General features: G+C 34.3%; 3 protein-coding genes and 1 long non-coding RNA gene across 4 annotated transcripts in view; 2 read left to right on the top strand and 2 right to left on the bottom strand.

The window, feature by feature from the left end:
• The window catches only part of LOC111490866 (auxin-responsive protein IAA11-like), a 3,767-nt gene extending 3,320 nt beyond the window's left edge, over nt 1-447 (top strand). The window contains exon 5 of the mRNA XM_023139499.1: nt 22-447. The gene's annotated coding sequence lies outside the window, so the exon portion shown is untranslated. The remainder of the gene's footprint in view (nt 1-21) is intronic.
• Nucleotides 448-452: 5 nt separating this feature from the next.
• Nucleotides 453-18,257, bottom strand: LOC111490864 (MDIS1-interacting receptor like kinase 1). Its single transcript, XM_023139495.1, has 3 exons — nt 18,245-18,257; nt 1,206-3,923; nt 453-1,122 (listed from the first exon to the last, which is right to left on the bottom strand). Exons 2-3 carry the CDS (start codon nt 3,877-3,879, stop codon nt 707-709), a joined length of 3,090 nt encoding a protein of 1,029 aa, XP_022995263.1. The 5' UTR covers nt 3,880-3,923; nt 18,245-18,257; the 3' UTR covers nt 453-706.
• LOC111490865 (subtilisin-like protease SBT1.2) lies at nt 8,109-10,989 on the bottom strand. Its single transcript, XM_023139497.1, has one exon. It carries the CDS (start codon nt 10,590-10,592, stop codon nt 8,280-8,282), a length of 2,313 nt encoding a protein of 770 aa, XP_022995265.1. The 5' UTR covers nt 10,593-10,989; the 3' UTR covers nt 8,109-8,279.
• On the top strand, nt 11,647-13,932 carry LOC111490867. The gene is made up of 2 exons (XR_002719632.1): nt 11,647-11,761; nt 13,613-13,932. It is a non-coding gene; the product is annotated as an uncharacterized LOC111490867 (long non-coding RNA).
• Nucleotides 18,258-20,314: the final 2,057 nt, after the last annotated feature.

Genomic DNA, 20,314 nt, shown 5'->3' with positions numbered 1-20,314 from the left:
TTTTTTTTTTTTTTTTTTTTTTTTTTTTTTTTTTTTTTTTTTAGCACAACACCGATTCTCTGGAAAATTTGCAGCTATGGAGCAGCAAGAGAAAGGATTGGTATTTATATGAGCAAGGCCAATATGTATGGGACTGAGGCAGCCGATATAAGCTTGAAAACTGTGCAAAGGAGAGGGAATAGGCGAAGTATTAAGAAAAGAAACAAAAATTGACTTCTTTTTTGGCTTTCTGATCTCGTTCCCCACAATTTGTGTATTTTTGAAGTCACTCACAGCCATAAAGCCATGCACATGTTCCGATGTGGGAATGTTTATGTTGTGAATATAAGGGCAAATAATGCTCTAGTTTTCCTCTCCACCAATGGAGATTGGAGAGAAAATGCTGTGGTTATGTGTGTTTTGTAAACAGGTAAAGTTTTGAATTTCAATAATATAAAATGATTACAATAATATGCTTGTATTGCTTATACATATATAGCTTGAAACTTCAAATATTATTTGTTATACAAGCCTTTCCATTTTCAGTTAATTCTAATGGCAGACATGTAATTTATACTATACATCATCTGCTCTTGTACACACCCAACAAATGAGCCAATCATTACAATTAATTAAGGAAAAGGGAGTAAAAAAGGATTAAAACACAGAGGGTGGGGATTTTTTAAGGCCAATTTTCAGTACAGAAACTCCTCCATTGTTGTTCCTTCTAGAGAAGGCCATTTACAGGGGAGGTGTTGAAAACTGGCTTCTCTTTGTCTTTGTTAGTTCCAAATCCTTCATTGCCATTACTGTTGCTTTTTCTCCTTGGTTTTGCTTCTCCAAGCATTGTTATTATATCTCTCATGGAAGGCCTGTCTTTTGGATGCTTTGCAGTGCAGAGAAGAGCAATTCTAAGCACAAACAGCATTTCTTCTTGAACATGCTTGAAATTTCCCAGATTTGGATCTAATGCTTCTTCTAAACGTCTGTTGTCTCTAACCTTCCTTCTAATCCATTCAACAATGTCCACCGATTCTCCGAACTCGGAATCTAATGGCTTCTTCCCCGTCAACAGCTCCAAAAGAACAACTCCGTAGCTGTAAATGTCGATCTTTTCATCCACCTTTAAAGTGTATCCATATTCTGCAGAATCGACAGAAGTCACAAAACAACTAATCAAATTGATTGCTGTATGATCATAGAGTTTAATATCAACCAAAACTTACCGGGGGCAATGTAGCCATACGATCCAGCTACCATTGAAACCGTCTCGTTCTTACGAGCCATCATTCGCGCCAACCCGAAATCAGCTAACCGTGCTTCGAGATTTGAATCTAGAAGTATATTGTTTGGCTTAACGTCGCGATGAATGATGGGTGGGTCGCAATCATGGTGGAGATAAGCTAAACCCTGTGCCACTCCAATTGCTATGTTGTATCTTGAAACCCAGTCCACAAGCAGCCTCCCTGCTTGTTTACCATGCAAGGCTTCTCCAAGGCTTCCATTTTGCATAAACTCGTAGACGATCATTACATCGACATCGTTGTGCATAAACCCGAGTAATCGAACTATGTTCCTGTGCCTTAACTTCCCCAATAAATTCACTTCTCCTACTAGACCTTCACTGCTTCCCATTTCAAGATCTGGTTCTGATCTCCATAGCTTTTTTACAGCCACAGCTGTCTTTATCTGTGGCATTTCAGCTTTATAAACAATCCCAGTCGCTCCCATTCCAATCACATTTGATTCCTTAATGCAAGCCAAAATATCAGTACTTGTGAATCCAAGCCTTTGGAATGCCATCAATCTCCATGGCCAATCTCCGCCACCCATTTCATATCGCCCTTCAAAGCAACTTCCAGTCGAGTACCACCTCTTGTACAATGATCGAACACCAAAGAGAGCGATACATATTGCTAAAACAGACGATATTCCGATGACCCAACTGGCGATAATGTGCGTCGAGCGTGAGTTCCTGTGCCCTGATGTGAATGCTGAATTTGGTGAACATGGAGGTAGGACAGCTCCACATAAACCAGCATTGCCCTGAAGATCACTTGGATTGATTGTTCTTAACACACCATTTAATGGCACTGGACCCTCGAGCTTATTGTACGATACATTAAACGATTCAAGCGCGGGAGAGATACCGAAATTATTCGGTATTCTACCTGTAAGAGAGTTGTTGGATAGATCAAGAACCGCCAATGAAGGCATATTTGCAATCTGTTTTGGGATTTCTCCAGTTAATTGATTGTTTCTGAGATTCAGAGCTACCAATCTCTCACATGAAGCAATGCTTTCCGGAATGCTGCCTGTGAAATGGTTTGAAGAGAGATCAAGAACAGAAAGTGCAGGACACTCCTGGAACTGGTCTGGGATTTCACCTTCTAAATGATTATCAGAGACTATAAAGGTTTGAAGATTTGGAATGGAAAGAATTGAGGAAGGAAGAGGAGAATGGAGGCTATTTTCAGAGAGATCAATAAAAGAAAGGGATTTAGAAGATGAAATATCACTTGGGATGCTACCAATGAGACTATTATTTGCTAATTCTAGCCTTTCAAGCTTCCCAAGCTTCCCAAAACCAACTGGGATTGTACCAGATACAAAATTGTTCTGCATTCGAACACGAACGAGTGATGAACACGTTGATAATCCAATCGGAATCGGACCCGAAAAGGCATTGTTGAAAAGGATAAGCTTGGTTAGATTACCCCAATTGCATAACGAAGGAGGAATCGGACCACAGAATGAATTGGATGAGACATCCAACCAAACCAACTCCGAGTTCTTACCGAGATCACCCGGTAATTCGCCCAAAAAGGAGTTGTTCCATAGCTCTAGAACCTGTAATTTTGTTAACCCTCCAATCCCTGGAGGTACTTCACCAGACAGCTTGTTACACATTAGATTCAGCAGCTGCAAGTTCTTCAATTCAGTAACCTCAGCAGGGATTTCCCCTGTCAATTTGTTGTCTGAAAGATCAAGAAACACTAATGAAGTAGCATTGCCGATCGACGAAGGAATTCGCGATTCGAATTCGTTCTTATAAAGGAACAATGTCTCAAGCTGTTTAAGCCTCCCAAGCTCAGCTGGAATGCCACCACCAAGTTTTCCGACAGCCAAATCAAGATACTTCAGATTGGTGAGATTTCCAAATTCTGACGGAATCCCTCCTTCAAACTTGTTGTATCCAATAATAACCGTCTCTAACGACGACATCTGACCGATCTCGACCGGGATTCTACCGGTGAGACTGTTCCCAGAAAGTCCAAGAAACTTCAACTTCTGCAAGTTCTTGAAAGATACAGGAATTGACCCTTCAAGAAAACTCCCTCGGAGATCCAAAATCTCCAGCTGAGTTGCATTTCCAAGATCTTCAGGGATTAAACCAGAGAAATTATTGCTTGAGGCATTGAAGTTCTTCAATTCAACCATCTCCCCAAACCCCGCCGGAATCTCACCAACAAAAGAGTTTTGACTCACATCAAAACTCGTCAAGGAAGTGAGATTTCCAATAGATTTTGGCAAAGAAGAGGAGAATTCATTGCAACTCAAGTCAAGAAAACTGAGCCTTGTTAGTGTAGGCAAGTCGTTCGACAAAATGCCGCTGAGATTCATACGAGAAAGGCTCAGTTTCTCAACTGCTCCATCCGAGTTGCAAGAAACTCCAGTCCAGTTACAGTGCCCTGCAAATCTACCATCTCCATCGCCCAGCTTCCAATCTCTAAGCCACTTCAACGGATCAACAAGCCCTGATTTAAACGAAACCAAAGCCAAAGCTTCTTCACTAAACGCAGCAGCAGAACACTCAGTACAAAAACCAATCCAACAGTACAAGAACACACAAAACAAAATCTGGGTTTTCGACTTCATCGTCTTCTTCACCGAACCCATTTCTCAATTTCTCTCAGATTTCCACCATTTTCAGAAACATCTCTCTGCATGTAACTCAGTGACAGAAAGAGAGAGAGACAGTGAGCTCTTTGGTGATAGTGGGAAGAAAGAAGTTGGTTAAGAAATGCTCTGTTCTTTAAATATATAAATGGCAGAATCGGGTAATGAAATGAAAAATTGATGGGTTTGTGAAGAAGGAGGAGGCATCGGGAAATGCAACAGCTGTTAATCTGCAAACAATGACGAAGGAGGGTTTGGATTTATTTGGAAGTTTCTCCGACATTAAACGTGGAAGAGAATTATGTGCTCTCTGTTACTGCTACTGCTAAATTATTGCTCCTCCTCCTCCTCCTGTTTCTATGAAGAAGATAGTCAACTTGGTGTATGTGACTCATCAAAATGTGATTCTGCTTTAATTTTGCACCCTTTTTTCACCCATATTTTATATCCCACCTCCCTTATTTCTGGCATTACAGACAACAATATTGATTCATTCATCCCATGCCATGATAATATAATTATTTTATATTTAACGTTAACTTTTCAATACTTTTTAGGGTTGTATGGTTTAGGGGATAATTTATTGAAAGTATAGAGACGGAATTTGTACACTTTACAATAAATATATAATGTTTTAACTAATTTAGTTACACTTAGAATTAGCTAGGATGATATATGAAATTCTAATTTTTTTATAAAAAAAAATAGTTGAAATCAATTGAATTATGTTTGAGTTGATTTTGAGAGTTTTTTTTTTAATTTCTCAATTTTATCGGTATTTTCTCGAACTTTTTGGATTGCAATAAATATATATATATATAATTAAGATAACTTCCATCTTACATTTCTCAACATTATGATGATGGTTGTTGATATTGTGTAAGAGCTTTACTAAAAGAAAAAGAAAAAATAAAAAGAAAAAGGAAAAGGAAAAGAAAAAGAAAAGGTGTGAATAAATTTATAGTTAAAGCCACTTTGAGAGTTGCTTACATGCTATATCACATAGGTGTGAAATCCAAGACTACATGCTCAAATGATTTGGGCTTTTACTAAATCTCCTTGTTATTCTCAACTTTGGTAATTAAAATTTTAAGGGTAACTTCTACGTATGACAAATATTCATTAAATTGAAGCATAGGTTATAATAAATTTATATCATGTAAAAATGAAGCAATAAAATATTATCTTCGTAATTTGGGCTATTTGATTGACCAAATCATTACACGAAATAGGACTCTAAAAAAAATTGTATATTAATAATTATTTTATTGTTCTTATCTACTTTTTTTTTTCTTTAATTATATTCAAAATATTTCAATATTTGATAGCTAAAAATAAAACTTTTTTTTTATTTTAAAATTTAGTTAAAAACTCAACGGTTATAAAACACAATTATATAATTGTTAAAATAAATAACCAAATGAAAAATTATGCAAAGAAATATAAAGGAAATAATAAAATAAAATAAAATGCAACTTTTTGGCTTCTCCACTCACTTTTATAGTTTCAATATTATTTTGTAAAGGTAGAGGCGAAATAAATAATGTAATAAACAAAAATGAATTTCAGCATTATCAAACAAAATTTTATTTTTGTAATCTGATAAAGAAACGGTTTAAAAATAAATTAAATGCCAAAACCCACAATTTGATTAAAAGATATTGTTTCGAACATGATGATCCACTAATGGGTGGATTGAATGGTTAGCCTTAAAACCCACTGAACAAAACCTGGTTGGATGAACAGTTGATTGAAACCAAGGAATCTTCCCATGTTATAACAAAAACAAAACACCAATATAACGACAAATGGCCCTTAATAATCTTCATTGTCCCAATTCATATCAGCCACATCAAATTTTTATTGTAGGACACCCCACCCCTAGCTTTGCCCCTTAAATTATAAATTTGGTATCTTTAATTTAGGTCGAGTATAAAATTTATCTATATAATTTGATAAAATCTCGTAAATAATTGTTAAAAAGTCATTCAGTGATTGAATATCCGGTTATCTTTTTAATGACTACTAATTCAATTAGTTGCTAGCTAAGACTATTAACAAGATTTCATCTAATTTTTAACTCCCTACGAATTAAAGTATAAGTTTTACCAAATTATAAGGACCAAATTTGTTATTGAACTTAAATACTCAGAAAATCAAGTTTTACAGCTTACATTATTTTTTTTTATAAAATTNCGAATAACATCATTTTAGATAGCAAGCAGCAGTGCGGTTCGATATCAAAGATATTTAGCTTTTGCAAGAACCCCAGTATGAAATTCATGAACAACTAAATAAAGACATTATCAATTCATCCACAATGTTATACACGGCCTATGGAAAAAGAATAATCAGCTCCAATCATATTGAAACTACCACCGAACTAATAAAAACCCCAACGGAGGAATTTTAACGAAGATACAAATATGTAATTCAGGACCATACTCATAATTCAAAAACCGAAGCTATGAATAATAAAGGCAACACCCAAAAGAATTTTAACAAAAAAAAAAAAAAAAAAAAAAACACTAATTTAATAATAAAAAAATAATGTTTTGCAGGGAAAAAAAGATTAATAGATAAAATTGGTCAATTTCAATAAATTCACAAAAGCACAAAAGCTTATGAATTTCACTAAAAAGTCAACTATAATATCATTTATGTATAAATAGTATAAATATATAATAAAGTATAAATTATAATTTTAATTTTAATAAAATTAAAAGTTTAGAGTAAAAATTGATAGAGGAAGATTAAACTTTGAGATATTATAAAATTAAAAAAAAAAATTAGAAAATTTTATTACAACTAATATCAAATAACAAAAAGTAGGTGACGTAACTATAAAATTATCCCAAAAAATGTTCGCCCAATTATTAACATATCAATTTCATTCAATTTCATGGATTTAACATTTCAAAGTGAAATAAATAATAGAAGTGGGGAACAGAACTGGAAAAAAAAAAAATTATAAAATATTATAAAATGAATGCACTATTCCAATCATGGTCTGAGCCCACCAACTGCCATTTTTTATTAGACAACCAATCTCTCTCTTTTTGTTTGTTAATCTGCCAAATTTCACATGGCCACATGTGAAGCTTCCCCCAAATTCCTACATAAAAAAAAAAAAAAATAAAAATAAAAAAATAAAAAATAAAATTATGTAAAAACACAAGTACTACGACTACTGTTTAATTGGAACATACCCATGTGAAATACCACCTTCTTTGCTTAATATCTGTTCTCTTATCATTCAACACACACCATTTTACTAGATTTAACTTTTTAAAATATACTACGAGTAAATTATTTAGACTATGTTTGATTTATATATATATATATTTTTTAATTAAACTTATAAAAAAAAATTGGAAAAATGAACTTATAATAAGAAATGTTGTAAAGGTCGCTATCTAGTTTTTGAATGATTAAATGTACGATTTAATGGAATTTAAAATATCTTAATTTTGAGATCCATGACAATGGAGAGGGATGAAGTGCTTGCTTCCACATGACTTTGTGCTCACCTCAGACAACCTAACCAAGAGAGAGTAGTGGTTGCACATGTGGCACGTGCATCCGATGTGGAGCCCCATTTGCGTGGGACCCACATTTGCTATTATTTATTAATCTATTTATAAACTTCAATGGATGTTTTGTTAAGTCGTTAGGTAAATTGATTTGACGATTCATATGATTTAGATGCTTGATCCAAAAAGACCTCTAGTAATGATGACGTAAAAATGTTGTTTTTATTTTTTATTTTTTATTATTTGATTTTTTGAAATCATGAAATGTTTCCTAATCCACTTTCAGATTGATATATATTCCTAATCCACTTTTAATCTCCCATCAATTTGTGAAATGGAAATTATTATAAAAAATTAATTTCCAACTAATCGTGGAAATTAATTTTTAAATTTATGTAAAATATATGAATTTATTAAAAACATTTAAAATTATTTAAATTAATTAACGAAAATTATATTTTTAGTTTTATTGTTTTTATTTTCTTTTGGATTTAGAAAAAAAAAAAAAAAAAAAAAAAAAAAAAAAGGGCAGCCCTATTTATTCCACTGGCCTGCCTCTAGGCATTGGTCCTACATAATTGGTTAGACTATGAGTGGCCCAAGCCACAATGAAGTTGCGGTAATGGGTAATTATTTATTTAAATTTTTAATAATATCTTATATTTTGATATTTATATTTTAACAAAAATGCTGAATATATAATTTAATTTCAACCATGTAATGACTGGAAGACAAGTACATCAAACCAGGTCTTGCCTCTATTAGAAGAGGGAGAAATATATAGTAAAAATTTCTAAAGATTATTAAACTAACCTGACTGTGACTCACTATCACTGTCAATATCTTTGTGAATCATATTAGGTGACTTCAATTCTTCCAAGTCACCACAATTGGGCTTCTAACTTTGTATTTCCCATTCTCCGAATGAACCCATGTCAAATGCCCCTCTGAAGAGCTCACTTTTCTTCCTTCTTTTCCCTTCTCAGACATAAACCATACCTTATAATTTAAACTTTGGTTAACATATTTGAACACCAAGCGCCGAGGCTTGACTCGAACTTGAACGCCTTTGGGTGCTGTTACTTCCACTGAGTAGATGGAATTCGGGCTCCCCACATTCGTCAACCGTCTCGAAACCGCCTTACTTGTCGTCTTGTGCTTAAAAACGACGGACATGGAAGGATAGTTCAAGCTGAAGCCTTTGTTCATCTGCAAAACCTTATGGCAACTCACATTCATGTGGGTTATGATGAAGATTTCTGAATGAGTGTATCCAAGAGCACAAAGATGAATGACATATTCATATGGCTTTATATCATAAACTAAACCAGGATCAATTGCTTTGGTTGGGTTTATATGACCAGCTCCCATTGCAAAAACGCCAGCTGGTTTGCTGCCATCAAGAATTGGCTTACCATAATGATCAGTAACCTCAGCGGTTGTCATTATGGCTGATTTAATGGCTGCTGGTGTCCATTTTGGATGAGCTGAATGGATTAGAGCCGCAATTCCACTGACATGGGGACAAGCCATGGATGTTCCTGACATGACAGTGAAGTTTGACCTTCTAGAATCTTCTGGAAGGCCAGTTGGACCAAGATTTTGTGGCCAAGCTGCTATAATGTTGACCCCAGGAGCAATTACATCAGGTTTGAGCGTTGAAGGATTGGTAAGGCTTGGTCCTCTTGATGAAAACTGAGCTACAGATGGAGCTCTTGATCTTCCTATCACAGTTCCTCCAAATTGGATTCTTGCTTTTGGATTGCTTGTTGTGTTCATGTAAGCTTTTAACCGATTCGCCTCGGAAAATCCGATCAATGTGGCCGGTAAAACATGAACATCAACCAAGTCTTCCTCTAGATTTATCTCTGTATTTGCAAGGATCATGGCAGCTCCTCCAGATTCCTTCACAATCTGCCCTTTTTCGGATCTGCCGTTGACGCCACGGTCGCAGAGCACGATTTTTCCTTCTACTTGTTCTCTTGGAAGAGACCCTTTTAAGCAAAGTTCACCTCCCATTTGGCCTCCAGTCAAGTAAACCACTTCAAGCTCTTTGGTAGCATGCTTGAACTTGTTGCCAGGGTACATTGATTCGCCGTAAATGAATTCCCCATTGCTTAGTCGAACGATAGCCGGGAATCTTCGGTCGAGTGTGCTTGCACCAATGGTGGTGATCCAAGGAGCTACATTGGCAACAGAGCTTTGAATTGGACCATTGTTTCCTGCCGCGCAGTTGACTGAGATGCCATGCTGCATTGCTCGAAAGCTTCCGATGGCGATACTGTCGTCGAAAAATGGAAGCGGGAAGCCACCAAGCGAAAGGGAGAGAATGTCAACACCATCCCTTATTGCAGCATCCATGGCTGCTACAATATCAGAGCTATAGCAGCCACTGAACCAGCAAACTTTGTACACCGCAATGTGAGCTCTTGGGGCCATCCCTTGCGCCACGCCAGCTCCGTTACCAAACACGCTCGCTTCGGCGACCGAAGCTCCCGCAGCTGTAGAAGATGTGTGAGTTCCATGGCCATGGGAGTCTCTTGGGGAGACATACTCCTGGTCAACATCAGATGGCGGGGATGAAGCCACATGGTGTCCTTTGATAAAGAACTTGGCGCCAATGAGTTTCTTGTTACAATTTGAGGAGTTAAAATCTTGGCCTTCTTGGCAAGCCCCTCGCCATTTTTGAGGAATTGAGGGCATTCTGGAATCACTAAAGCTTGGACTCTCAGGCCAAACTCCAGTGTCAAGAACCCCAACAATTGCTCCTTCGCCCATTGCGGAATTAAACCAAACACCTTGTGAGCCTAAACTAAGCCCCAAAAACTTAGGAGAATAAGTAGTTTGAATTTCATATTTTTTATCAGCTCTCACAGCCACAACATCAGGCAATTTCTTCAAATACTCAATCTCAGTTTCAGATAACTGAGCTGCAAATCCTTCCATGGCGTTAGAATATGAGTAAAGCAATCGAGAAGAAGAGTCTTCTTCAGCAGATAGAGTTTGTTCAAGAAAAGAAAGATGCCATTGACGCTTAGAATAAAAGGGAGAGCTGGTTAATCCCTGTGGATGGAGTTGAATTATGTAAGTTTGAAGAGTGGAAGTGTTTGCTTGAACTTGAAGTGAAAGAAAACAGAGGAAAAGGGTTGAAAGAAGAAGCATTTGGGAGTTGAAATCCATAGTTTTCTTCCAAAAACAAGGCACTGATTGTTGGAGATGAGTTCATGGTTTTGGATCAAATTTTGATGGGTATTTGAAGGAGGCCAAGAGAATTCAAATCGGGGAAGCGTTTCTGCAATTCTGAGTGTAAAATATGAAACTCGTGAAATATAAGAGCTCTTCATCACGAGGATCCCCCAAATTTGGTCGATGGAGGAGCTGAAAAGACTTCAGTAATTGCTTGAAGCCTCACGAGAAGTAATGGTGAACGTTGAAGGATTTGAATTCAAAAAGATGTGAATTTTTGTTTCCAAAATGAAGGCAAGATGAAGGCAAAATGAAGGTTGTAGTAGCAAGGAATACAAGTTTGTGTCATTTAATACTGCACGCTCCAAGAATTTTTCTTTATTCGGCTTCGTATTGCCTCCTTCCATTCCCTCCTGTACCTTGTCTCGGATCCTCCTTTTTCCTTTCTTCTAGGTGTTTGATGATCAATCTTAGTCGATAATGTCATTAATTCCTTTAAATTATAGGGTAAACTAGTAGACAAAATTGATGGACCAAGCAATCAAGCAATGAAACAAGCATGAAGAAAATCGTAACTGTCAAAAATCCACCCACTGGTTAACAAATATTATAACAACCCAAATTATATTGCTAGTATGGTCCTTTTGATGTTTTCATCATTTTGAATTTTTCCTCAAAGTTTTAAAATTTATCTACTAGAGAGGAGTTTTCACACCCTTATAGGATCACACACCATTTTGGGCCCGTATCAGCATGGACACTGACCACAAAAGAAGTAGATTGTGCAATTGATTTCATATGAGTGGAAGAGGGAAACAAATCTAAATATTCAAATATACTTTTGTGTTTACAATGTATTTGGGCTTCTTTGAGCCCATTAATTTTTAATAGTATGACCCAGTCCAGACCGTTAGTAAACGGCGCCGTTTACATCCGTGCAAATCAGACGAATTACCGCAGTACTTTTTTTTACCATTTTCTCCTCCGTAAATAAAACGCAACTGGCAAACGTTCCCGTAAAGCTCTATATAAACCAAGAGCGGGAACTTGAAGGAGAGTTGAAAAAGGCGAAATTTGCGCGCGGCTTTTGAGTTTGCTCCACAAGAAATGCGACGAGTCAGTGGTTGGAATTTATCGGTGGCTCACGAATCACAGGCAATCAGGTATTTCGGATGGATAATCTTTCAGAAAACGAAACGATTTCCTCTTTAATCGGTAATCGTGATCTCTTGGTTCCATAGTTCGTAATCACTATACGATTTTGATTCTTCGATGAGGAAATCAAATAGTATCTTCAGTTGAATATCTTGAATGCTAGGTCTTATAGTTTCTTCAATGTCGTTTATTAGTCGACGAGGAATTCAAATAATGATAGTGATTGCTAGGTCTCGAAAATTTCGTTTCTCTACGAGTATGATTCGTCGAGAGGAAACTAAATAGTTTATTAAATAAATGAATCGGTGATTTATCTTTCAGTAAATCAAAGGATTTCTTCTTTAGTTGGTAATAAAAGTCATAATCACCAACGATTTTGATTCGTTGAGGAAATCAAATAGTTTCTACAATTAATTAAGAGTCATGAACGACAGATCTTATGATTTCTTTACTGTACGATTTTGACTAGTCGACGAGGAAATCAAATAGTTCTCTAATATACTGATAGTGATTACTAGGTCTAGTAATTTCTTTGCTCTACGATCTTGATTAGTCAAGAGGAAAACAAATAATTTTAATTAAGTAAATGATAGCGACGATACGTCTCTTAGTTTGTAGTCACTGAAGAGTTTTGATTAATCGACGAGGAAATCATATTGTTTCTTTACGATTTTGATTAGTCGAGAGGAAAACAAATAGTTTTTATTAAGTAAATGATAGTGATGATACGTCTCTTAGTTTGTAGTCACTGTAGAATTTTGATTAATTTACAAGGAAATCAAATTGTTTCTCCACGATTTGATTAGTCGAGAGGAAAACAAATAGTGATGTTACTTCTCTTAGTTTGTAGTCACTGTAGAATTTTGATTAATCAACAAGGAAATCAAATTGTTTCTCTACAATTTTGATTAGTCGAGAGGAAAACAAATAGTGATGTTATTTCTCTTAGTTTGTAGTCACTGTAGAATTTTGATTAATCAACAAGGAAATCAAATTGTTTCTTGAATTAATGGTCACGATTGCTTAGTATCAAATAGTTTCTCAAATGTTTTTCGTTCGTCGACTGGATCACATTAAGTGTTAAAAGTTGATCTGTTTGTTTCATTCGTTGCTGACTTGTGTCTCGTTTTAAACTATCTCGATTTGATTTATCTGTCTCGATACAACTGTGTTAACGGTGGTTTCTGTTGATGTGTGAATTGAATGGTTAGAAACAACATTTATCGGTATAGATTGGATGTAAATGGATAATCCGGTATACCATAACATTGTATTGAGTTTAACGTGTTAATCAATATTTGAAATAACTATATAACAAACTTCTTTTCTGAGTCTCATACTTTCTCGTTTCTTTCAAGTTTAAGATGTATGATTGAAACATTTTCTGATTTAGAGAATATTGCCTTGTTAAAGTACTATTACAAATGTTTATACCATCGACAATCGATTTGCTTCAGCTGAAGAAATTTGTGATCTGAACTTGGAGTTTGTTGTTACATGCAATTTTGTCAACTTTTTAACAATCCTTTATGTGATTGTAGTATTGGTCATGAAAAAAAAAAAAAAGAAAACAATCCTCATTTTCAATATTTGGACATCGCACTGTATTAGGTGAAGGATTTCTGTAATTTCACATTAAGGATAAGAACTCATTTTCAGCATTCCTGAGATTTTGGTATTAGAATAAAGTGAAGCGGTTCAAGTGGATAAAAATTATGCATAATTTCTTCCAATGTGTCAGAATAGTAAAATTTAATTACATTTATTTCCTAGAAACAACACATCTCTATCCAAGTATTTCTTTATGACGTTGCTCTGGATGAAGTTAACTTTGTTCAAGCTATTTGGTTTGATGACAGGTAACAGGTGCAGTTTGCATCAGTTTTTTTGCTCGTGAAGATTAATGAAGATTTCCAAGTCCACAAGGTTAGTTCCGCACTATTGCTCCAAATTTTTTATTTCGATCTGCCCAAAATCGTAAAAAATGATAATTACGTGGAACTCTAGAAGTTGAGCATTTTGAATCTGATTTGTTTAGTTTAGCTAAACACCATTAATTGCTGACTAGGATAGCTGCTTCGGCAGGAGAAATTTGAAACTTTTATGATTGTTACTGAACTGCTTCGAAGTTTTTCTCTAGCTTATTTGTTATTACTCAATGAAGTGAAAGTGCATTTAATGTTTTCTGCCTCCATAAAAGTAGTTTTACTTTCATAAAAATACCATTCCAAGGACACAGACTTCAGATTAATTTAATGATCCATTATCTAAAACCTTGCACCGAGCATCAAAGTTCCCCCCTACTCAGTGTCTAATGCCATTTAAATTGGGGTATCAACTTTTGTGTGTCCTCCCTTGGGGAATTTAAAAGAAACGGGGAAAAAAACTGTTGACGGTACCCAGAATATGATGTTTTGTAAGTGATACCTTTGATTGTCTCACCAATGATTATCTGGATTTCATAATTTTCCCGTCTTATTTTTCATTCTTAACTTTGGGAGGTCGTTGTCGGATGCACTCCTTCCAACAATAGGTTTTCACCTTTCACATACTGGGATCTGGCTGATCTTAAGGCATATGGAGCTATTATAATCTTTCAATGCCTCGTTAAGACCACGATATATATCATCCTTTTTGTGGACTTCAATCTTTAACTGCCCGTAGTCATTCTGCCCGTAGTCAGTCCCATGTTTCTATGGGGGGAGGAACTTTAAAGTTTTTGGGATAAAACTCTACTTCCTATATCAGAGCTACTTGTGACTTATTTTATTGCACTCGCACTGGAACATTACCCTACCGGACTTGAGTCTAGTCGTGTGAAGATAGATATCATATTGTTGTACGTTGATTCCATTTCTCTTTAGGCTCATAATCATTAAACTTCTTTGATCATACAAACCTATCGACCCATTCAATTTTTACTTCAAAAAATCCTCTTCCTGAAACTCTTGCAATCTCAAGATTCTCAAAGCTGTAAGTCAACTCATCTTTCTGTAGTCGCAGCTTTTTAATTGTTGGTTTCTTTTTGATCAAGCGTAATACAACCGTTCAATTGCGTTACAATCCATTCATAAAAATTTGGTATCTGAAGTATTTACCTCGAACTTCTCGAATTGACATGGGCTCATAATTTTGGTATAAGTACTCTTATTGCCCATTCCATTAAATTTTTTGGGCCCATCTATTGTGCTATAGTATATCTCCAGAAACAAACGAAGTTTTAGGCTAAATCATCTTCCATGAACCATACTATAGATGTGTCAAATTTAATCTTGGTGTGGTCATTGAATAATCCATCCTCACTATAGAACCACACTATATATGTTTCTAGTTGATGTGTGCTGCTGTAGCAGTAGGAAAAATCATAAAATTGAAAATTGAAACAATTTATAACGTGAAAAACATTGCAAAGGTTTTATGAAAATCTCCAGACATGTAGGTAAAGGATGTTGTTATAGAGAAATAATATTAAATTGTTCTGTTATTTAGAGAATTAAAATATTAGAATTTTTTAGTAAATGAACTAAATTTTAAAGTGGGAGGAATTTCTGTCTTATCATTTGGATTTTGAACTATGCTAAAATGTGATTACTAAACAAAAAGCTTAGTCTGCAAAAGTAAATAATTAAAAGCTTAATTTGCAAGAATAAGAAATAATCAAATATTCATGATGAGAGTTCCAATGCAAACATAGTTGTTAAAAAAGTCAAAAGGAATTAAAAGAATACACCCTAGAGTAGGTTGAATAAATTTGGTAATCATCTAATGATTATGCAAGTGTTTTTTTTTTTCATTTCATTGTGCATATATATCTTTAATCTAGGTTCTAATTTTTACCCCCTATACTTTTAGAGTATATTTCTAAAGATTTTAAAATATATTGATAATTTGAAAAGCATTTTTCCAGATTGTGAATGGAGAAACGTAAATGTGTTTTATAAAAAAATAATAATAATAATAATAAAATACTTTTAGAGTATATTTCTATAGATTTTAAAATTTATTGACAATTTCAAAAGCATTTTCAAAATTTAAAATTATAGCTAAATAGGTATATAAAACAAAAACGAACCTAACATGATAATCAAACATGGCACTTGAAGGACATGTATCTAATTGTTGTTAAGATTTTACTAGGCTGTTACCTTTGTATGGTAGGGTTGAAGGAGTAGAGTTGAACCACCAGTGGTGGAGTGTAGACAGTAAAATTTTAAATTTTGGAGAGATTACAAATTAAACCTTTATAAGCATATTTTATTATAAAAAAATTGATTTAAACATTTAAAACATATATTTAAAAAAAAAATGATTTCAAGTGTTTCTTTTATTCTTAAAATTCGTTTTTAAAAATGTCATGTTGAATGGTGTCAAAAAGACGGTTTTTATCTAGGAATTTTTAATAATTAATATTCAATGGTAGAACTTAAAAAGAGAAAAGAGAGAGAAAAGAGATTGCAGTGCTTTTAAAGCGCAAAAAGAGGAGAAAGATTTTGGAAGATACCCATTTTGCAGTGATGCATACAATTACGGATGTAGTAGCAACACATCGAGCATGTCAAAAGTTGCAGTTTCACTCCTCGCGCGATAGCAGCAGGAAGCCCCTCTTACCTAGAAGACCATAATTTCTGAAGTTCTGCTCTCCTACTTTGTGCTATACGGTACACTTGTACACATTAGAAAATATTTACTTGTACATTTCTCCAAAATTACTTCTTGGATATTCTAACAAGCACATTATTTTACAACATCAGTACATTTCTCCAAAATTACTTCTCTTTTAGATATTCTAACAAGCACATAATTTTACAACGAATAAGAAATGTGTATTCTTATTCACTTGATCAGTAAATTTCTCCAAAAGAAAAAAAAAAGAACATGCATACATAATTTGAACCAAACTATTTATTAACATTTTTATCATACAAAATTTGTAACACTGAAATAAAAAAGAACATGCATAGAGTTTATATATACGTTGTATTGTTACGAATTCTGTCCTATAACGGATCTCCGCTCCTCTGTCATAAATCATAACTATATAACAAAATCGTCCTCATATTTACCCTAATATTTTTCCTCAAACAAAAACCAATCGATCTTCTCTCCTCTCGCATAAATCATCACCATATTGACGAAATCAAACATTCCAACAAAATCATACAAATAAATTTTTCATACCTTATTTCTGGAACTTTCTTTTTTTTTTTACGTGTTTTCCTGTCAATTAACAGCAATATAGTTAGAGGAAGCCGTATGTAGTATAAAAAAACGAGAACAGAGTTTTCTTCTCGAACTTTCTTTTTGTGATTTTTTTTCTTGTCAAAGATAGCACAACCACTAGCCATAATAACAATTAGTTGGAAAAATAAAAGTTAAAGCAAACATACTAAGAACATCATTCGTGCAAAGAAAATTTTCATACCTTGTTTTTCTGGCTTTTTTTCCTGTCAACATTAACAGCAATAATTAGTTATAATAAAAAGAAAGTAAGAAAAAAATAAATTAAAAAGAACTTAACCCAACAATAAGAATCAAAAGCAAAAATATATCCTATAATGAAGTAACCATGAGCAAAAATCGTGGGAATTTCTTTTTTCTGTCGAGCTTGGTGGAAGTAGAAGAGAAGAAGTCAGTTGCAACGAAAGATTTTTTCCCCCTGTCCTATCGAACGTACTGGAACGAGATAGAAAAATAAGGGAAGGGAAACATAAACCTCTTCGTCTTTTTAGGCCCAAAACTAATATGGAGTATTTCTAGGTAATCCAATATGGAGTATAGTTTTCGCAGGTATTAACACGTGAGCTGTTCCCTCAGAAGAAATCTTGCCTTTATTTGTTCGTCCATTGCCATTTTATCTCGGAGTTGTATTGGCTATTTGACTCACTTTTAGGGGATAATTTTTGGAATTACGAAAAAAAAAAAAAAGAAGCGAATTTAAAGCCCATTTTTTCTGGAAGTTTTGAGGAAAATAAACTGAAGAAGTTCAGGATGTCACAACAGTTTTGAAGACTTCCCTACAACTTTTATTCTTCCACACATCACTGAGCTTTGCATAATTTACTCTTAAGTATTTGGAAGATTTTTTTTCCTCACTGGGAGATATCTGGCTTTAAGTTGATTGCTTATCAGCCATTCGAATTTCCTTACAGAGAAAACTAACCAAGTAAGTCCACCAACACAAATTATTCATAAAGGCATACGGTAAAGAAAGCACAGGCAGGTAAGAGAGAAATAAAACTAAGAAGGCAGATAACTATTATTTACTGGTTTTTTTTTATTAACTCGGGATAGTATCTTCAACAGAGCTTATCTTTCCGAAACTATCATGATGAATAAACTAACAAGTGTACATTCGAATCGAGTAACAACTAATAATATTTCTATAAATTATGGAAAATCATTAAAGAATAACTTAGGCCTACAAGTAACTCAACTACTAAGAAAAAATAAGATATCAAACTAATGAAAATGACTTCTCTAACGAATTTGACAAAATTAATAAGAAAATCGGGATGCATATAAGAAAATCGGGAATATTACAAGCAGAGCAGAACTAATTGCACGTAACAACCAGTAAATGAACAAAATCCAAATACAGATCACAATGCCCTTAGGCGGATGCAATTCAATTCTTGAATGTATATAACTTCAGGATCAGTAATTTCTTTAACAAGACATTCATTAACTCCAAAGTATCACAATTAATTATAATGCATAAAAATGAGAGAATTTAGGAAGCACGACATCCAGAGAAGAATATGTACGCTGGCTGAGCTTACTTAAAGGTCAAAAAGTATAACAGAGTAAAAATCGTCAAAATACTTACCGAAAACTGTTGTTCAGGTAGCAATAAAATTCACGTATCAACATAAAACACCGCTGACACGAGATCATTTTCAAAGCTCACCGTGGAAGGAGATTTGAACTCATAATATCAAGTACTACAGCAACTCATACAGGATCTGAAATAAAAAGAACCGACAGAGATTCTGTTAATCATCGGATCATCGAAATGAATCAACAATCGACTAAGACACCTAATCTAATACGATTGACGAACAATAAACCTTTTGATTATTAGGAATATGAGACTGAGTGATCGCGATCGTTAGTTCATAATAAACGACTTGATTTCTTCTTCGACAAATAAAAATCGTAAAGTAATCAGGATTTATGAGAATAAGCGATCGCGGTCATTAGTTCAATAAGAAAACTGTTTTCATTACGACTAATCGAGATCTAAACAACTTAGAATTATGAGACCGAGCAATCACGATCATTAGTTCAAACAATACTTTGGTTTCCCCTTCGACTAATCAAATTCCTTCAGTAATTACGATTTATGAGACCTAACAATCACGATATGGAAATCTAATCACCGAAACATACCTGTGTTAGCTTACAGCATCGTAAGCCACCAATAATTCCGAACTCTAATATCATCATCCTCGCGTCAGAGCAACTTCAAGAACACGAAGCTTTCCCGCGTAATTTTAGTCTCGTTCGGTTTTCTTCAAACCGCCTTCTCTCCTTTCTTCGCCTTTATATAGAGAAGCAGAAACCGTTAGTGATTTACATACAGACCCCCTAGTGGCCCAGCTCTGGTACCGTAGTAGGTAAACTCGAAGGGGAAAGAGACATCACTTTAGGCTGCTAGAAAATGGGCCGAAGTAGAAAACGGGTAGGCCCAAGTCCAATTCTTTTAGGAATATCAACGAAAGAAGATGGTTTATTATTATTATTATTATCATCGTTGTTAAGGATATTTAGTAATAAATTATAGTTTACCATATACATTATATTTGATATTTTATTATAAGGCAAATATTAGATATTTGTCTTATTATCATAGGTATCTTTTCATTTATTGTTATTTCCATTTATTACTATTTCCATATCCTTGTAATTCATTTGATTATAAATAAGATAACTTTCACACCATTTAGGTGTGGTGGATTAATCAAACATTCACAATCATCAACAAGTAGAATGGAAAAATACTTGATTTTGGTTGTATGCTTTGCTCCATATTCTAATATTTTACACGTTTTCTTTTTACACAATAATAAAATGATAATTTCCATCAAAATAGTAACCTTTTATTTATTTATATGGATGGAATGATTCTCATCTCTAATATCCAGCTTGAAAATAATAAGATTTAAGTAGATTGTAATTCGTTGCCAGCAGAGTGAAAATATAGGAAATTGGTGGGGAACGATTTAAGGATAATTTTTTAATTTTTTTAAAAATTTAATCGAACCATACAGACCATATTAAAAACTATGTTTTTTAGTGGGAACTAATTAATACTAATAGCGAAGGAAGGACAAGAACACCGGCACCCCACCAAATAATTTAGTTTTTTTTAATTAAAAATATATATTTCCAAGTTTTTTTTTTAATTAAAAATATATTTTTTCAAGTTAAGAGATTAAAAGTTGGAATTTTCACTTTAAAAAAAAAATAAAAAATTGGCACGATGGTCGAAGCAGATAGAAACCCAACTGACGGCCAAGTATGGGAGCGAGCTTATCTTTCTATCAGACACCGCTAGCCAA

Source organism: Cucurbita maxima, unplaced genomic scaffold (assembly GCF_002738345.1).
Source record: "Cucurbita maxima cultivar Rimu unplaced genomic scaffold, Cmax_1.0 Cma_Scf00016, whole genome shotgun sequence".
NCBI classification, from domain to species: domain Eukaryota; kingdom Viridiplantae; phylum Streptophyta; class Magnoliopsida; order Cucurbitales; family Cucurbitaceae; genus Cucurbita; species Cucurbita maxima.
The sequence above is the reverse complement of the archived record's forward strand: the minus strand, read 5'-3'. Positions and strand labels throughout refer to the sequence as shown.

Bases quoted from the DNA above. Each gene is read 5' to 3' on its own strand.
- LOC111490864 (XM_023139495.1), bottom strand. From the start codon at position 3,879: ATGGGTTCGGTGAAGAAGACGATGAAGTCGAAAACCCAGATTTTGTTT. The intron at 1,123-1,205 runs GTAAGTTTTGGT...TCGATTCTGCAG, and splicing joins GTATGGCTACATTGCCCCCG to AATATGGATACACTTTAAAG.
- LOC111490865 (XM_023139497.1), bottom strand. From the start codon at position 10,592: ATGGATTTCAACTCCCAAATGCTTCTTCTTTCAACCCTTTTCCTCTGT.